The 16,171-nt window shown below is 47.5% G+C and overlaps 1 protein-coding gene and 1 pseudogene across 1 annotated transcript; both read left to right on the plus strand.

Annotated features, from left to right (window-relative positions):
• Positions 1–541: 541 nt before the first annotated feature.
• Positions 542–10,755, plus strand: LOC143389913 (putative inactive 1-aminocyclopropane-1-carboxylate synthase-like protein 2). The gene is made up of 14 exons (XM_076842643.2): positions 542–1,042; positions 2,224–2,283; positions 2,691–2,761; positions 3,100–3,169; positions 3,403–3,469; positions 4,593–4,690; positions 4,911–4,988; positions 5,642–5,742; positions 6,902–6,991; positions 7,717–7,762; positions 7,861–8,002; positions 9,357–9,499; positions 9,589–9,742; positions 10,673–10,755. Exons 1-14 carry the CDS (start codon positions 542–544, stop codon positions 10,753–10,755), a joined length of 1,704 nt encoding a protein of 567 aa, XP_076698758.2.
• A 755-nt stretch (positions 10,756–11,510) lies between these two features.
• Positions 11,511–12,105, plus strand: LOC143391602 (translation machinery-associated protein 16 pseudogene; annotated as a pseudogene).
• The last annotated feature ends 4,066 nt before the right edge of the window (positions 12,106–16,171 follow it).

Below are 16,171 nucleotides of genomic sequence, written 5' to 3' on the forward strand. Positions count from 1 at the left end.
GTCACTAGTGATGTGAGCCTAAGGCAGCTTCCTAGCAAGTAGGTTGAAGTCATTGACGGGAAGCCATGTGAGATACGATGGAAGGACTGGGTACCTGGACTGGCAAACTTGGGGGAAACCAGTAAAACGAAGGGCTGAATTTCCACAGCAGAATCTGGTTTGGCTATTTAGAACCTGATAAAGCAGGCTCTGGTTGAAGCACAGGATGGAAAACCGAGAGCACCTGTTCAGTCCCCCTTCCTCAGTGGGCCCCGAGGCTCTTTCCCGGACCACCTTCTAATGCCACTCGATTGAGGTGCACTAGTGTCTGTGCTTGGTCACTTGGGCATCGCCCTTAAATGAGTAGGTCATTTCCCGAACCACTCTGAACCTAAAACAGAGGCAGAGCAATGGAAAGATCCAGTGATGACCTTGAGACCAAGAAGTTCTGACCCGACCCCTGCCTGGACCCGAGGCAAGGAGAGTCTCCTTGGTGTTAGTGCATGTTCTCTTTCTCGTAGGTTCCAGTCAGTCTTCTGAGGACAATAAAATTTCCTGAGGTATGAGTAACCCATTGGATGCTGACCCCACACCTTGTAACCAGAAGAGTGGCATGGACTTCCGAGACAGGGGCATCTATGCTCAGCTGTTGGAGTTGATGCTGAACTTGCAGCAGACCATAGGGGATCACTTCGTGAAGCTGACAACCAGGCAATGGCAGGCCCAGTCACCGGAAGAAGCAAATCGCATTCAAGTTGTCCGTGAGCAGGAGGACGTCATAAACCATACTGTGTGCCAGGTGATCAGCCTCCTGTGGACTGAGGCTGCAGCTGACCAGAGGCTCCAGGAGTCTCTCCATTCCCTGAACTCTCGAGAGGTTTGGAAGAAGTCCCCATCACCTAGGCAACCTGACCAGCCAGTTGGGCAAAGTAGTTTTCAAGCTTCATTTGTCAGTCACGTCCTGTCCAACCGCGGGGTTGACATCTCTGACTTTTACCAGTCACACTTCCAGGACTATGACGCCTACCAGCAAGACAAGTACCATGAGGAGAAGAACCCCTTGGTAAGAATGAGGGACAGCGGGAGTCCACATCCCTGGGGTTTACTGAGACTGTGCCAGATGCTGTCAGCCATCTTGCCCTTCACACCAGATGAGCCCTGGTTGTCTCCTTGCACCAAGGCTGACAAGGTGGCATGGCCCAGGGAGCTGGAGAACTGGGACCTGGGTTCCTCCGCCCCACCATGTTTCCCCAAGTCCCAACTCTTAACCCCTAGGAGTCAGTCCCTCTGGTCACTGCGGGGAGTGACGCTGGCCTGTGGAATGTGGTGTGGTGGTGGCAGTAGTCGGCCAGCAGGGAAACAAACGTGAATGCTTTGAGAGCCCTAATGGAGCCCCGGTTCAGGTGGTCTGGGAAAGCGTCTTAAAGGCCGACCCAGCCAGCCATGTTGGGTCCCTTCCAGGAAGGAGCAGCAGGGTGCATAAAAGCCTCACAGAGGGAGGGCTTGGAAAGAAGGCCCCTGTGGCCGAGTAGGGACAGTGAGTGCCATGGCAGGAAGTGCAGACAGCAGTGGGCGGGAGCTGTTAAGATGTTGCTCTATGGGTGGAACAAGGGGACAAAAGTCTCCAACAAGGAAAGCCAAGCAGCTCTTCAGCTAAAGGTGGAGGCCCGTCCTAGCCACGCATCCCCTGTCTGTCCCCATCTCAGGGAAGTGTGGCCAATGGCCATCTGTTTCCCGAGGGGTTCGGTTGGCCGTCTCTATTGCTCTGTGAAGGGCCGCATCTCCTGGAGGTGTCCTAACCTGTAAGAGCAGAGATGGAGACCAGGCAGGGCCTGTGGTGTTAAGGGTCCAGGTCAGGCAGGTGGCGCTCTGCCCATCACACGAGGTCACATGGCTGGTTGACTGTTCAACTTTTCTCATCTTCACTCTTTTTGCTCACTGAAGACCCTCTTCTCAGAAGTTCAGGCTGCTCACTGTGAAGCACTGAGTCCAGCACCCGGCACGTGGTAACTCAGTGACTGGTAGATGGGACACAACACAGCTACCATTATCTTTGTGGCTCTAAAGGGGAAAATTGGCAGGCTGTAAGATTTGGGTCCTTGGAAAGGTCTAAATGCTGAAAGTTGTCAAACACGGACTGAGTTGCCTCAGGGGGCAGCCAGACTTCCTTTGAGCTCATCTGAGTATTTATGGGCGCATCTACAGGGGTTACCAGAGGCTGATCTCAGACTCTTCCACCTCCAGGGCTTTCTTAACCTTGGTGTCAGTGAGAACAAGCTCTGCGTGGATCTGATAACCGAAAGGGTAAGTCCTGTGCTGAGCTGTGCTGAGACTCGCCCCTTCAAGTCTTCTAGCATGTTCCTCGGCCTCATGGGGGAGATGAGTAGAACACGGGGCAAGGCAGTGGACAGATAGCTTCTAGAACAGCACCCTAGCCTCCGGGCCTTGCTGGCGGTGTCCAGAGGTATTCTCTGGTAGGCTGCCAAGGAAGCTTTGGGGTGGGGAGGTTGTCACAGACTTCCCAGTGGGGCATCTCTGTGCATGATATGACAAGACAGGGTATCCGATCACGAAGGAGCGGGCAGCATTGGCGCCACGCCTCTTCCGGGAGGCCGTGTAAGTGGACAGCAGACACTCGCATGCAGACTGGGAGTGGGCCGAGGTCTCCTGGGCGACCCAGGTCAGCTGCTTCAAGCTCCGTTTGTCAACAGTTGTGTCAGAATGACATGAACTGCATTGAGGAGGACCTGCTGCAGTACTCCGACTGGAGAGGGCACCCACTGTAAGTGACCTCCACCCCCAGGATCCTGGCCCACGGAGATCTTCACCCAGGGAGGGATCTGGCGTGCCCTGTTCACGGTGGCTGTCTTGTATTTCTGAGTAATAACTTCCAGGAAATGCCTGCAGAGGAACCTCGGCAGGAGGCATCCAACTCCAAACCCCGGCTTTCACGTACTCTCCGTGACCTGGGCTGGGGTGGGTGATGTCCTTGGTCGAGAAACCTATAGGACCAGGTTGGACTAGGTAGCAAAGATCTCTTTGACGTCGGACACTGTGTCCTTTGAAAGAGACTGACATCTAGACCCTGAGTGAGGAAGGTGTCTCTGGGTCTGTCCACAGCCTGCGGGAAGAAGTCGCTCGGTTCCTGACCTATTACTGCAGGGCGCCCACTCGCCTTGATCCAGAAAATGTGAGTCGGCCCAGGGGAGGGCTCTGTTCCTGGGGAACCTCTGTATCACCTGGGGAACACGGGGAGAGCCGTGGAGTCCTCCGGGCCAAGGCAGGGTAGAGGCCAGCGGGTCCCAGCTCAGGAGGCTCCCGGTGCCTGTCCCCTTCAGGGGGCGGGAGATGGCGCGGCCACATCTTCACCTTCTTCCATGGGTGCTGCTTTTCTTCCCCCTACCCCGTGTGTGTTGTCCTCAGGTGGTTGTTTTAAATGGCTGCTGCTCCATCTTCTCTGCCCTGCTCATGGTTCTCGGCGATCCAGGTGGTAAGTCGGCAGCTGGCTCTCCCTCTCAGTGAAATGTTGGCACCTGGGCAGGAAAAGCCAGGCACTGGGGCGTGGGGAAGAAGAGCGTCCTGATATGAGGCCCTTCCCTCAAAGAGTTGGCCCGTCTACACTGGCTGTGATTATTTCTGGGGAAGCGAGGGATTGAGATTCCTCATTTACTATGGAAAAAAAGACATGTCGGGTCTCAAGGAGGGACACCCAGGAATGTTGACGATGGCTGCCGAATCCCTATGTTCCTAGCTGGGCTCAAGAGTAATACAGGGAGCCTTGGTCACTGGCTTGGGCTTTATAGATCCCCTGTTTCTCAAAAAAAATGCGAATTATTTCTGGATCACATAAAGCTGAGAGTTCTGTTCTCAATCTCCCTTTAGCTTTGCCCAAGCAAGAGGCTCAGGTGTTAAAGAGATCTGGTTACATGGAAGGAAGTGGCCAAGATGAAAGTCTTGGGTCCTTGGTCAGCTCATCAGTGAGGCCAAATGGGTAGGAAGAAAAGAACATATGAGGTCACTAGGTCCAAATGACAGGAGCCCTTCATGGGCATGAACCTTGGCCTCTAGTGTTTGGCTGAAGCACACAAGACTTTCCTGATGACCAGTGTTCCGTCGACTAGCCAGCCCAGCATGATCCAGGCCCCCGATTCTGAGCCATTCGCAACCATGACCCTTCCTCTTCTCCTTGTCTACTTCACCATCAAGAGGAAACTAGACTTTTCTTCTCCTCATTATGCCTATAAAAATGGATGAATTTTGCCGGGTGTAGTGGCGCAAGCTTGTAATCCCAGAAACTTGGGGGGCTGAGGCAGGAGGATTGCGAGTTCAAAGCCAGCCTCAGTAAAAGAGGCACTAAGTAACTCAGGGTCTCACTATCTCTAAATAAAATACAAAATAGGACTGAGGATGGGGTGCATGGTTAAGCACTCCTGGGTTTAATCCCCAGTATCAAAAAAAATCTTTTTTATGAAACCTGAGCCCGAGAACATCAATCTCCTGATAGAAGGGATTGCCAAAGGGATCTACTCGTGGCTTTGCTGTCATTCTGGGGGGCCTGGAAGGTTCTGACTGACAGAGCCCCGACTGATAGCTGTGTCTTTCTGTGCTTCCAGAGACCTTTCTGGTCCCTACTCCCTTCTATGGTGGCTTCACCGTTGCCTCCCACCTGTATGCGAAAGTCGAGCTGTTCCCCGTCCACCTGGAAAGTGAGGTCAGAATGAGCCCTTCGCTGTTCAGCCCACCTTGGCAAGGGATAGTTCTGGGGCACTTGGGGAGTATGGGGGACCTTATTCTGTACCCATATATGTGATGGGGGGAGGGTTGGAGAAATCGGGGCGATGACATGCTGGGCTGGTGCCCTGGTGGATGGGGATGCAGGATCCAGATCAGATGCTTTTCCATGGCATTGCTCACCAGTGGCTCTCTTCCAGATAACTGATGAGAACTCGGAGCCTTTCCAGCTCACCGTGGACAAGTTGGAGGAAGCCCTGCTTGAAGCTAGGCAGAAGGTAAGGAAGGAATCATATTTTCAGGGGGCCACCTCTTGGCCTTGCAAAGAGTTGAGTCCCTGAGACTGATGCAACCTGCTCACCAAGACCTGAAGTTAGAAGAGGCTGCCAGTGATCAGGGGCAAGTCCCCAAAAGAGCTGAGAGTCCTGCCCACGGCTGCTTCCTCCAGCTCAGCAGGCAGTTTGGTCATTGCTGCTTGAAGATCCTTATTGGGTGTCCTATGTTGAATGTCCTGATCTGTTGTCAGATTTTTCTCACTGTGACAAGATATCTAAGAGATAACCTAAAGGAGGCAGGATTTATTTTGTCTCAGTTTCACCCCATGATCACCTGTCCCCACTGTCTTTGGCCCTGTGGCGAGGCAGAACATCATGGCCGGAGTGTATGGCGGAGGAAATCTGTTCACCTCATGGTGGCCAGGAAGTGAAGAGAGCTAGAAGGGGACCAGGGTGATCTTTCAGGACACGCCAACAACTAACTTCCTTCCACTTGGCCCCCTTCCCAGAGCCCCTCAGGCTGGCCACCAAGCCTTTAGAATGGGCTTTGGGGGACATTAAAGATCAAACCAAGATGTCCAGGAAGGATCCTTGGCAGAATTTGGAGTAGCTATAAAGGACTTGCATTCCCTTTGTTGTGGTTTGGTCCTTTTTAGGAAAAAAAGGTCAGAGGCCTTGTGCTCACCAACCCCCAGAACCCTCTGGGTGTCGTCTACTCCCAAGACTCACTGATGGAATATCTGGAATTTGCCAGAAGGTAACCCGAGTGTTTATTTTGTGTGCACTTCACTTTACAAAAGGTATGAGTTCTATCCCTTGAGACTAGATGGTGTCCCTGGAAAGGGTTCCTGTCACCTGTAGTCAGGAAGGCAGAACCAGAGGTAATCTGCCTAAACATTCCTGGTGCACGTTGTTCTTTGCAGAGTTATGTACAACGAGCAATGCATATAACACTGGAGATTAAAGGAGGCTGAGGTGGCTGCATGCTCGCCATTCCCAACATTGTCCTTTCCTTTCTAGACTTTTCCCTTGTGTGGACATCTATGTAGTAGTCATAATGTGGTTTTGTGGCATTTCTACTTATTACAGCAGAAGCATCTGTTTCCCCAACTACTTGGACTGAGGTGCCAAGGAGGACGCTCTCAGTCCTTGTGAGACGAGGCTGAATGTCTGTAGAACTTTCACGCCCCCTCCTAAGAACACACCAACATCTGTTCTCTCCAGACTTCTGAAATAGCTCTGAGTTAAGGCGGATAATCTTTTGTTTTCTAGAAGATGCGGACCTATTCAAACTTGAGAACTAACTGAGGCCAATTAGTGGCAGGGCATAGGGGCAGGAAAAATACTAGAGTTGTGGGCAGGAACCCCACAGAGCTGAGTGTCAATACCAGCTCTTGTACCTGCTATTTGGAGGAATTAACTTTACATTTTTAGACCTTATTTCCTTTTCCTCCGTGAAATGGGCATGACAGCCTGCTGTCAGGGATTGCTGGGACAGCAGATGGGTGGTGCACAGGTGCTCACAGCCCACTAGTCCACCTCTGGATTCAGACCCCGGCTGAGAACACCTGGCTGCACTAGAGCAAAGACTCGGACAGTTTCAGTCCATGGTCACTTGTCCCCATGATCTTTGGCAAGGCCTAAGACGGTGATCTCTGCTTAATGGTTGACGGGTTAGATGAGATGTTCTCATGTTTCTTTTTTGTTTTATTCTCTCTCAGTATCCCTAAGCCAGGTGAGAGGGTCTCTTCTGGTATATCAAGACCTTTGTCTTACTGTGCCCCCTGGGAGGCTGGGATGGGCTCCTGGGGTGATGGGACCATCTGATCTGTATCCAGAGAAGGACATCAATGAAAATGAGTTAAAATTACAGTGAGAAGCTAGATCTTGTTTCCCCCTCTTTCACCCAACTATAGGCATAATCTACATGTGATCATAGATGAAATTTACATGCTGTCTGTGTTTGATGAATCCATCAAGTTCCACAGTGTTCTGAGCACAGAACGGTAAGTTGGTCTCAGATGAGGTTAGGGATGAGGTGCCTGCTTTTCAGGGTGAGTTTGAGATACCTGCTTACCTGACTGTGCCCTAAGAGGTGGGCAACAGAGGTGGTAAACATGACCAAAGTGTCATCTTCCCTCCCAAGTGTCTTCTAGTTTAAATGTCATTTCATATATCTGCTGTCTTGACCTTTGACAATGTCCTTTCTACCTTGGCCTCAAGTTAAAGTGCCTCAGAAGGTTGGCGCAGGAATTTCTTGATAAATGGAACACAAGGCAAAAATAGACCAAGAACAGAAATTTCTTAGGGGTAGTATTTGGCCCCGGGGATAGGATTCCAACAAAGCAAGGGGAGGGCATGCCAGTGGAAGGAACAGCTTCACCAAAGGTGGGACAATAAGAAATATAGGCCAACGTGTGCTAGAAATGGTGGGCAGCAAACATCTGGAGAGCCAAGCCAGAATGTGGCTGTGGACCAGGTGTGGGAGAGCCAGGCAAGGGTCTGGACTTCACTCGGTGGGCCCTCGGGGGCTGTTCCGTCTGGTTCTTCATGGAGACCTATGTTCCTGGCTTAACTGGGGCAAATGTTCCTTGTGCTTTGGGCCCCTTAGGCCTTGTTATCTAGAAAGGGCCTTAAGTCTACTTTCCCCTTCCCACTCATAGACCCTCAAGTCTCCATCCTCCAGATGGAAATAGATTTTGACTTTATTTTTTTTCCATTTCTTCTCTAGTTTGCCTGACCCTGACAGGACCCATGTGATCTGGGGTACCAGCAAGGTGAGCCCCAGCTGTGTCCTTGGGTCTGAAAGGAGGGGGATCCAGGAATAGAAAGCGAACAAACCCGATGTTCCTTCTCCCTCCTTCTCTTCCTCTAGGATTTTGGCATCTCTGGTTTCCGCTTCGGTGCTCTGTACACCCACAACAAAGAGGTGGCCTCTGCCGTGAGCATCTTTGGCTACCTCCACGGTATCTCCGGCATCACCCAGTATAAGCTGTGTCGACTGCTCCAAGACAGAGGTACCAAGCTCCACCCCAGGGCAGCATCTTGGCTGGACCTCATGGCCATGGGGAATTCTGGGTTTTCTTGGGCCTCTGACATGCCCTCTGCTCACCTAGACCCAGCTCGTTGTCTCAGGTTTACCCCTAGCTCAGTATTTATGTGAACGTCTATGATCCCTTCCCAGGGCCCTGCTTATTTCAGGCAAAGATTATAAAGAAACATCTCGACTCTTCCAATACAGTTTAATCTTGTTTTCCAAGGTAGCCAAGGGAGAATAGCCATGTGGGTGAATTGGTGTGCTTAGATCTGGGCTCCCAGAGTGACTTTTCCCTGGACCCCAAGGGAGCATCCCTCTTTAATACTCTGGCCCAAGATTAGAAGAGACCCCCCCTCCCTTTTTTAATTGCCTGTAATAAAACAGATACCAGGCTGGAAGATTTAAATTAATACCTGCATAAAAATAAATAAATAAAATAAAGGTATTTTTTAAAAGGAGGGAGGCTGAGGCTGTGGCTCAGTGGTTGAATGCTTGCCTAGCATTATATCCAGAGAAGGACATCAATGAAAATGAGTTAGAATTACAGTGAGAAGCTAGATGTGCGAGGCCCTAGGTTTGATCCTCAGCACCTCATAAAAATAAAATGAAGGTATCAAAAAATGAACACCTGCAATATGATGAGCCAAACTAATGCCATTAGATTAGTAGGCTTAGAAAAAAAATTTGCGTTCAGCTTTGGATGGGGAAATGGAGAAATCCAACTGAATGCTTCCTTACACGGAATTGGGATTTTTGACAATTGGCCAGACCAGATCCCAGCCCCTTGAACACCATTTCTCAACCTAGGATGTACTTGGAAAGACCTTGAAGCTTAAATACTGATGTACGAGCTACATCCCCAAACTGTTCTGATTTAGATACCGAGAGGATAACCTAGGCATCAGGGCTTCTAAAAGCTCTCCAAGAGGCTCTTGTTGCTGTCAATGCTGAGAATAACTAGGCTAAAAGCAAACCTGAGCCAATCTAGGCTCCTCTCAGCCCGTTGGGTGAGGTCCAAGGCAGGAGGCAGGGGAAGTTTCGAGTTCCTGCTGACTGCTGCTTTCCTCAGCGAGCAATCAACGCCTTCATAGAAGACCTCAGGGGTGTAAACCCAAAGGGAGCATTCCTACTAGACAGTGAGAAGCCCAGAGTGTCCTCCAGGGCCCTTGGTAAGAGACGGGTGCATTGGATGTGGACACCATCAGCTCAAATATCAGATCACTCATCATGGATAGAAATCGTTTTCAGGAAGCCCAGGCAAAGAATATTCGGGAAGCAACCCTTGGCAAAGGTCTGCATAGGTCTGTGCCCGTGCTCTCCCTCCTCCCCTCCAGAGTGGATTGACACGGTGTACCTGCCTGCTAATCACTCCCGGCTCCAGACAGCTCACAAGTACGTCACCAAGAAGCTGAGGGCCTTGAAGATTCCCTTTGTCAATCATGGCTCTGGCCTGTACGTCTGGGTCAACTTGCAGTCGGTGAGCTCTGGGGTGAGGATGGGTGTTCTCGGGGGGGCAGACCTGCCAGGTGGATCTTGGGCTCAGCTCTGTCCCTCTGCCTTTGCTAGTACCTGAAACCGTGCACATTTGAGGAAGAACGGGCACTCCATCGCCGCTTCCTGGACAACAAGCTGGTGCTATCCCGTGGCAAATCCTACATGTGTAAGGAGCCGGGCTGGTTCCGCATCATCTTTGCAGAAAACCACGTTCCGCTCAAACTGGGTGAGTGGTATCCTTTAAAGATGCCTCATCAACTGTTCTCACTCAATTCCTGAATCCTCCTCTTCTATTTTTATTTTTCCCTTAGCAGCCACTAGCTTCAGGCCTTGTACTTTCACTGTCATTTTACATTATGCTCCTTTGTAAACAGGAAGTGACCTGCACCTTGAGCATCAGTCTGTTCATTCACTACACCTTCTGGGTACCTGCCATTGGGCAAGGCACTGAGACCAAAAGCTAGTATGAAGTGGTACCCTGTCCTTGTGGAGCTGGTGGCCCAGGAAAGATAGGTGACTGTGGGAGTCTCTGCAGGTTATTCCACGGGGAATGTGACATTTGAACAATTGTGATATCCCACTGCATGCCAGGCATGGTTCCTCCTGCTAGGAATATAGCAGAGTCATTTATTTCCATGTGGAAATGTCTTCTGGTCTAGTGTGGAAAACAGACTGAAGAGTTAAGAAGCAGGTAGGCCCCAGGGTACAGAGTTTGATAAGAGACCCTGAATGCCTGGCAGGCTAATGATATGACAATGAAGTTCCCAAAGAAACATCAGAACTGGGCCTGGTGGCACACCTGTAATTTCAGCAGCTCAGGAGGCTGAGGCAGGAGGATTGCGAGTAAAAAAAACCAGCCTCAGCAAAAGCGAGGCGCTAGGCAACTCTTTGAGACCCTATCTCTAAATAATTTTATTACTAAAATAGGGCTGGGGATGTGGCTCAGTGGTTGAGTACCCCTGAGTTCAATCTCTGGTACCACCCCTAACAAAGAACCACCAGAGGTCTAACAGGTTGCCTGGGAATCTAGCCCAAAGAAAGGAGGGCTGAAGTTTGACATGCCTGCAGAAGAGGCGCTGATGACCTGGGGACATCTGGGTCCCACCTGAAAACCTATGATATCATTTCTCTCTTTGTCCCCATGTGGGCCCTCTAGCCATGCATCGGTTCAAACACGCGCTAGAGGAACACAATTACGACTGGATGGTGAAGCAGCTGGAGGAAGCAATGACAGAGTAGATGGCCTGCCTTATGGCCAGAGGCTCTGCCAGGCACACACCCGCTCAGCCCCAATGTCGGCCTCTGGTCCAGGAGCTGACGGTTGACCACAAAACAGACATTTCCTGGAGGAAACGTCTCATCTGACCCAGTCACCCCTCTAAGCTAAGCATCTGCCATCTTTGGCTGTTCTGCGTCTCAGTCTTTACTGGCCCTTGTGTATACAAAATGGTGTTTTTATCGGGGTTAGGGTGGGAGGGTCTTCATCAGGTACCTGAAGGGATCCGTAAGGGATCTCTTGGGGTTTCTATTTAGATGGTTTTATTTTTATAGTCAATACCTAATAAATTCTATATCCTGCTTAAATTCCATGCCTGTTTTATTTTTTGTTCACATTCTTTATAATCGCCTTTGGGAATGAGATTTTCTGTCCTAGGGCAGGTTGTAGGTGAAAAATACTGTCTGGAGCAGACCAGAAAACGAGGAAAGAAGCGTCCCTTGACTAGTGGAGCACTAAGTGTCAGATGCAGTGTCTTGAGGTGACGAGATCCCGTCTGCCTTCACGGGAGCTGCTGAGTGGTGTGGTGGGGGTGGGACTGCGGGTATTTCTACTTCCAAATGCCAGAGTTCTTACCGAGTTTGCCTTTCCAAAAAGCATTTTAAAGCCAATCTCTGGGTCCCACATGTGTTCGGGCTGGAGTACAGCTGCTTCGGCTGGGGTCTGTGATTGTTGGGTCTGGAGTGTGGAGTTTCTCTGTGACCTCCTGGATGTCACCATGCCTGAAGTACCAAAGGGAGGAAATACAGGACAGGAAAAAAGTCATCCATCCAAGTAGTAGAAAATCAGCTCAGATTATGAGAAAGGCCCACAAACAAGGAAAAAAAATTAAAGAATGAAAAGGCCTTGCGTCTCCATCTTATTGGTGGAAAAACTGCAGTGGTTTCAAAATCATCTGGATCCCCCCAAATTGGGGCATTCAAACAAAGATGCTTGTGAATTAGTTGAAAGGTATTTAAATAGATCTAGCAGCGAGCTGGAGCAGATGGAATTACACGCCAGCATCAGGGACAGGTGGGGAAGGTGGCACTTTTCCATTATCAAGCAGCCAATGGAGCACAGTGACAGCAGTCTGAATGATGTGGCCTTGAGATGCCAAGCATTTTAAATGCAAAGGATCTGAAAAGTTTTAGGGAATGGGATTTTGATCGAAGAAACTTCCAAACATTAAAATGAGAAAACTCTGTGCTAATGATGCAGTTCCTAAGAAAGGCAAGAGGGAAAGTATTTTAACTACAGACAAAAAATTAGGAGAATCGGAACTAAAAGGTGAATCAAATGACTCAGCCAAAGAAATGACCCCAATAGCCTGATTGTCTTAAGTTGAAAATAATTTGAGAGCTTCATGTCATAAATAATTCATGTCATAAATAATTAGACATAAGAATTTGCTATTTAACTCATTTTCTTACATAATAGCACCATTTGTAGTTTTAAAAAATGGTGTTGTGATTTTTATTTAGAAATGAAGTTTGCTTTTTATTTACATTAAGTTGCTAAAATAGAAGTTGTATTAGTCTGTTTTCAGTTACTATAATGAAATACCCAAGGCTAGGTTATTAAGATGTTTCTTTAGCTCAAAGTTTTGGAGACTGAAACCCACCAGTAACTTAGTTCTGGCTCTGGCAAGGGCCTCAGGCTGTAGCACTTCATAGTGGATGACATCACAATCCATGCAGGAAGGTGTGACAGGGTGGTGAGACTGGACACCAGAGGGTGGGGAAGGGCCAGTAATGACCTCTCACTAGGCCGCCTCTCAAAGGTGCTACTACCCCTTAACATCGCCACACTAGGCACCAGGCTTCCAGTACATGAGCTCTTGAGGAACACATACCCGAAGTGGTCATTTAAAGACAGTTAATCTGAACTTGGTGCAGAGGAAAAGGAATATGTGTGAGGACAAAACATGTTTTGAAATATTTTTATGTGGATTTAGGATTGCCTAATCTCCTAGGGTGAATGGACAGCAACCTGTTTTCTAAGAGGTTCCTGTGGACATTTCTTAAATTCTGATAATAGCAAAATTATGTTAAATTGATTCCTTTCTTCAGCATTAAACCTAATTTCTTTCCTTATAAAACAGGGAAGAATTTGATAGTGAATTCATATTTACCAGTAGATTGTGCATTATCATTGATTTTTTTCCTGAGCCAGAGGTATAGGTTAGAAACAGAAGCAGTCTGTCTCTATGGTTAGGTTGAACCCCACATTTAACCTGTTATCTTTTGACAAAGAGAATAAATGACTCAGGCTTGTTCCTTTTGATTACGTTTTGTTTTCTAGTTTCTCATTGTGAAAAGTAATAAGTTTTTAAAAGGTTAAATTGACATAACAGTATCCTGAAAAACATGGATGTATTTGAATTTTGCTACACACAGAAATTGTTAATAAGCACAAGTATCTTTGAGTTTGTTTTTTAAAAGATGTGATATTAAATACATTCATTTTCAAGGAAAGGAAAATACATTCATTTTTTTCAAGAAAAGGAAAACATTAATGGAGTTACTTGATATCAATTGTCAGCAGTTTATATTAAGTGTTGTGACTTTTTTACTCCTGAAAATTAAAAACAAAATTTAATTTAAAAATGTGGAAAAAAACCCCAAAAACCCCCACAAATCTCTGGTGACAATCTTGGTATCTTAGTCTGTCAGGCTGCTATAAGAAAATACCAGAAACCAGATGGCTTATAAACCAATAGATTAATTCCTCATAGTTCTCAAGGCTGGCAAGTCCAAGATCGAGGACCTAGCAGATACAGTATCTGCTGAGGACCCATCTTCTTTTTGTAACTTCATGTGGCAGAAAGGGTGAGGGGTCTCCCTTTGCCTTCAAGACATAATCACTTACCAACGGCCCCACCTCCTATCATTATCTTGGGGTGAGGATTTCAACATGAATTTCTAGGGAAGATATTCAGTCTCTAGCACCTGGGATCTTCCATTTCCATCTCTAGACTTTTTAGCAGTTCAAGTCACACCCACCTCTGAGTTGGCTGCAAAGCCCTGTGTACCTGAGTACTGAGGCTGGGGAGTGGCCGAGCAGGGGCTGCTACTATTTTAAAGCGAATGAAAATGCTTTCAGTACCAACTGATGGCTTTTGTCGGTCACTTGGATTTGTGACTGTACTCTCCCGGCCCACCCCTAGGTCCAGGTTTGATTCTTATTTTCCAAAGACAATTTTCTTCCACCAGTTTATTTTTATTTTAATTTACAAGAAGAAGTAGACCAACCAATTCCTGGCTCTTCAAGGTGTTTCACACCAGACCAGGTTCAGAAACCAGTTATGGCTCGTGGAAACAAAGGGCGTTCCCTGGGAGGCTGTTGGAGCTCATGGAAACCAGGGATGCTCTGGGGACCTCCGTAGTGGAGCTAATAGACGGTCTCATTGGCACTGGCTGGAAGGATCGTGCCTTCCTCGGGAGGAAAGGCTGTTTCAAGATTCAGATGGAGAGTGTCCAGCCAAGTGTGGGCCACGGGCTGGAGTAAACAAACGAGACACATGGCACAAGAGGAGAATTCTAAGCAGCATTCCGTTTTTACCAGGAGCAGGGTGGAAAAACGACAAACCCATGTTCCTCAGGGTTGAAGGTGGTGTTGGGGGTTTTCCCAGGTTGGTGAGGTAACCCCAAAGTGCTCCCATGCAGGAGAATTCATGCATACTCTGTGAAGTACAGAAGGTACCTCTGTGAAGTAGAGAAGGTACCAGAGAAGGTACCAGAAGATCTGACATGCAGATACTGTACATGTTTATGGGGTCAAGAGCTCTGAGACACATTTGCAGATACAATGCCAGAGGTCCTGGCTTTGACCCAAAGTAAGTTAGGATGATCCAAGTGGTGGAAGCAAAAGCATCCCAGAAAGTTACTACACAGGTGATAGAAAGCTCTTTTAGTGGAACAAAAAATCAAGTTGTACTTTATATAATAGAATATGTGTGAGAATTAATATATCTTTTTTTTTGGGGGGGTACGGGAGATTGAATGCAGGGATATTTTACCATGGAGCTACATCCCCAGTCCTTTTTATTTTTTAAAGACAGGGTCTCACTTAGATGTTGAGGGCCTTGCTAAATTCTGAGGCTGGCCTTGAACTTGCAATCCTCCTGCCTCAGCCTCCCAAGTCACTGGGATCATAGGCATGTGCTACAATGCCCAGCTAGAATGCATATATCTGAAGCATCCACTTAAGTTTTAAAATTTATACTCAAGTAACCCATGCCCTAATCAAGGTAGAGAACTCCAGGAAACTCTTTCTTACACCCCTGGCCAATCCCTGCCTCATATGCTCCCAGGGATTAATCCTGCCAGGTTCAGAACTCCATGTACATGGAATCATAGAGGCGTGTATTGTGTATGGAGTTTTGTTCATTCAACATGATATTCAGCCACATTGTCATATGTATTAGTGGCTCATTCTGCTTCATTGCTGTCGTGTAGCCTATCAGATAAATGTTGCAACGTATCCATTTATCATTGATGGAATATGTTTTTTTAAAAAAATATTTATTTTTTATGTGTGGTTGGACACAATGCCTTTATTTTATTTACTTATTTTTATGTGGTGCTGAAGATCAAACCCAGGGCCTTGCACATGCTAGGCGAGCGCTCTACACCTGAGCTACAACCCCAGCCCCAACATTTGGGTTTTTTTCTGGGTTTTGACTACAGGAATAAAAGTTACAAATATTTATGCACAACATATTTGAGTTATATATTTCCACTTCTCTCAGGTAAACACCTAGGAGGAGAATTTTTGGAACATAGGTAGATGTGGATTTAATTTCATAAAAAAATCAACAACGAGTTACCCAAAGTGGTTGTACCATTTTACCTTCCCACCAGCAACATAACGAGGTCTGGATATTTTACTCTCTTGACAGCATCTGGTGTGGACGATCTCTTCAACTTAAGCCCTGGGAGGTGCACAGATTTTACTCTGTTTCATTTTGCATTCATCTGACGAATGTGAGGAGCTTTTGTGTGAGATGCTCAGAATACAGCAGGGCCGTTAGCCAGGCTTAGTAATAATCACTCTACATTTATTGAGCCCTGATTATGTTTTATGCAATAGAAACTACAAGCATTCTCTGTTTTTAATCAACATAACAATCCTCAACTTAAGTATCAAGTATCCCAATATTAGTATTGCTAACTATCCTCTAGTTTTACATGGTGACAGATGAGTTTGGAAAATGCTGATCGTCTGAACAGTGATGTAAATGACAATTCTCCAAGAAAGGAATCTACGTAGAATTTTCTAAGCTTCCTTAGTCGTAGAGCAACTTGGAGTAACTGGGTATTTTAAGGAACCCAAATTTGAAGCTTGAGCAGATGGAATAGAAGTGAATCAACAGAAAATATGGTGTCCTACAAGGAG

Source organism: Callospermophilus lateralis, chromosome 2 (assembly GCF_048772815.1).
Source record: "Callospermophilus lateralis isolate mCalLat2 chromosome 2, mCalLat2.hap1, whole genome shotgun sequence".
NCBI classification, from domain to species: domain Eukaryota; kingdom Metazoa; phylum Chordata; class Mammalia; order Rodentia; family Sciuridae; genus Callospermophilus; species Callospermophilus lateralis.

Coding starts and splice junctions, on each gene's coding strand:
- LOC143389913 (XM_076842643.2), top strand. CDS start 542: ATGAGTAACCCATTGGATGCTGACCCCACACCTTGTAACCAGAAGAGT. Junction 3,470..4,592: donor GGTTCTCGGCGATCCAGGTG/GTAAGTCGGCAG, acceptor CTGTGCTTCCAG/AGACCTTTCTGGTCCCTACT. Junction 4,691..4,910: donor CCGTCCACCTGGAAAGTGAG/GTCAGAATGAGC, acceptor GCTCTCTTCCAG/ATAACTGATGAGAACTCGGA.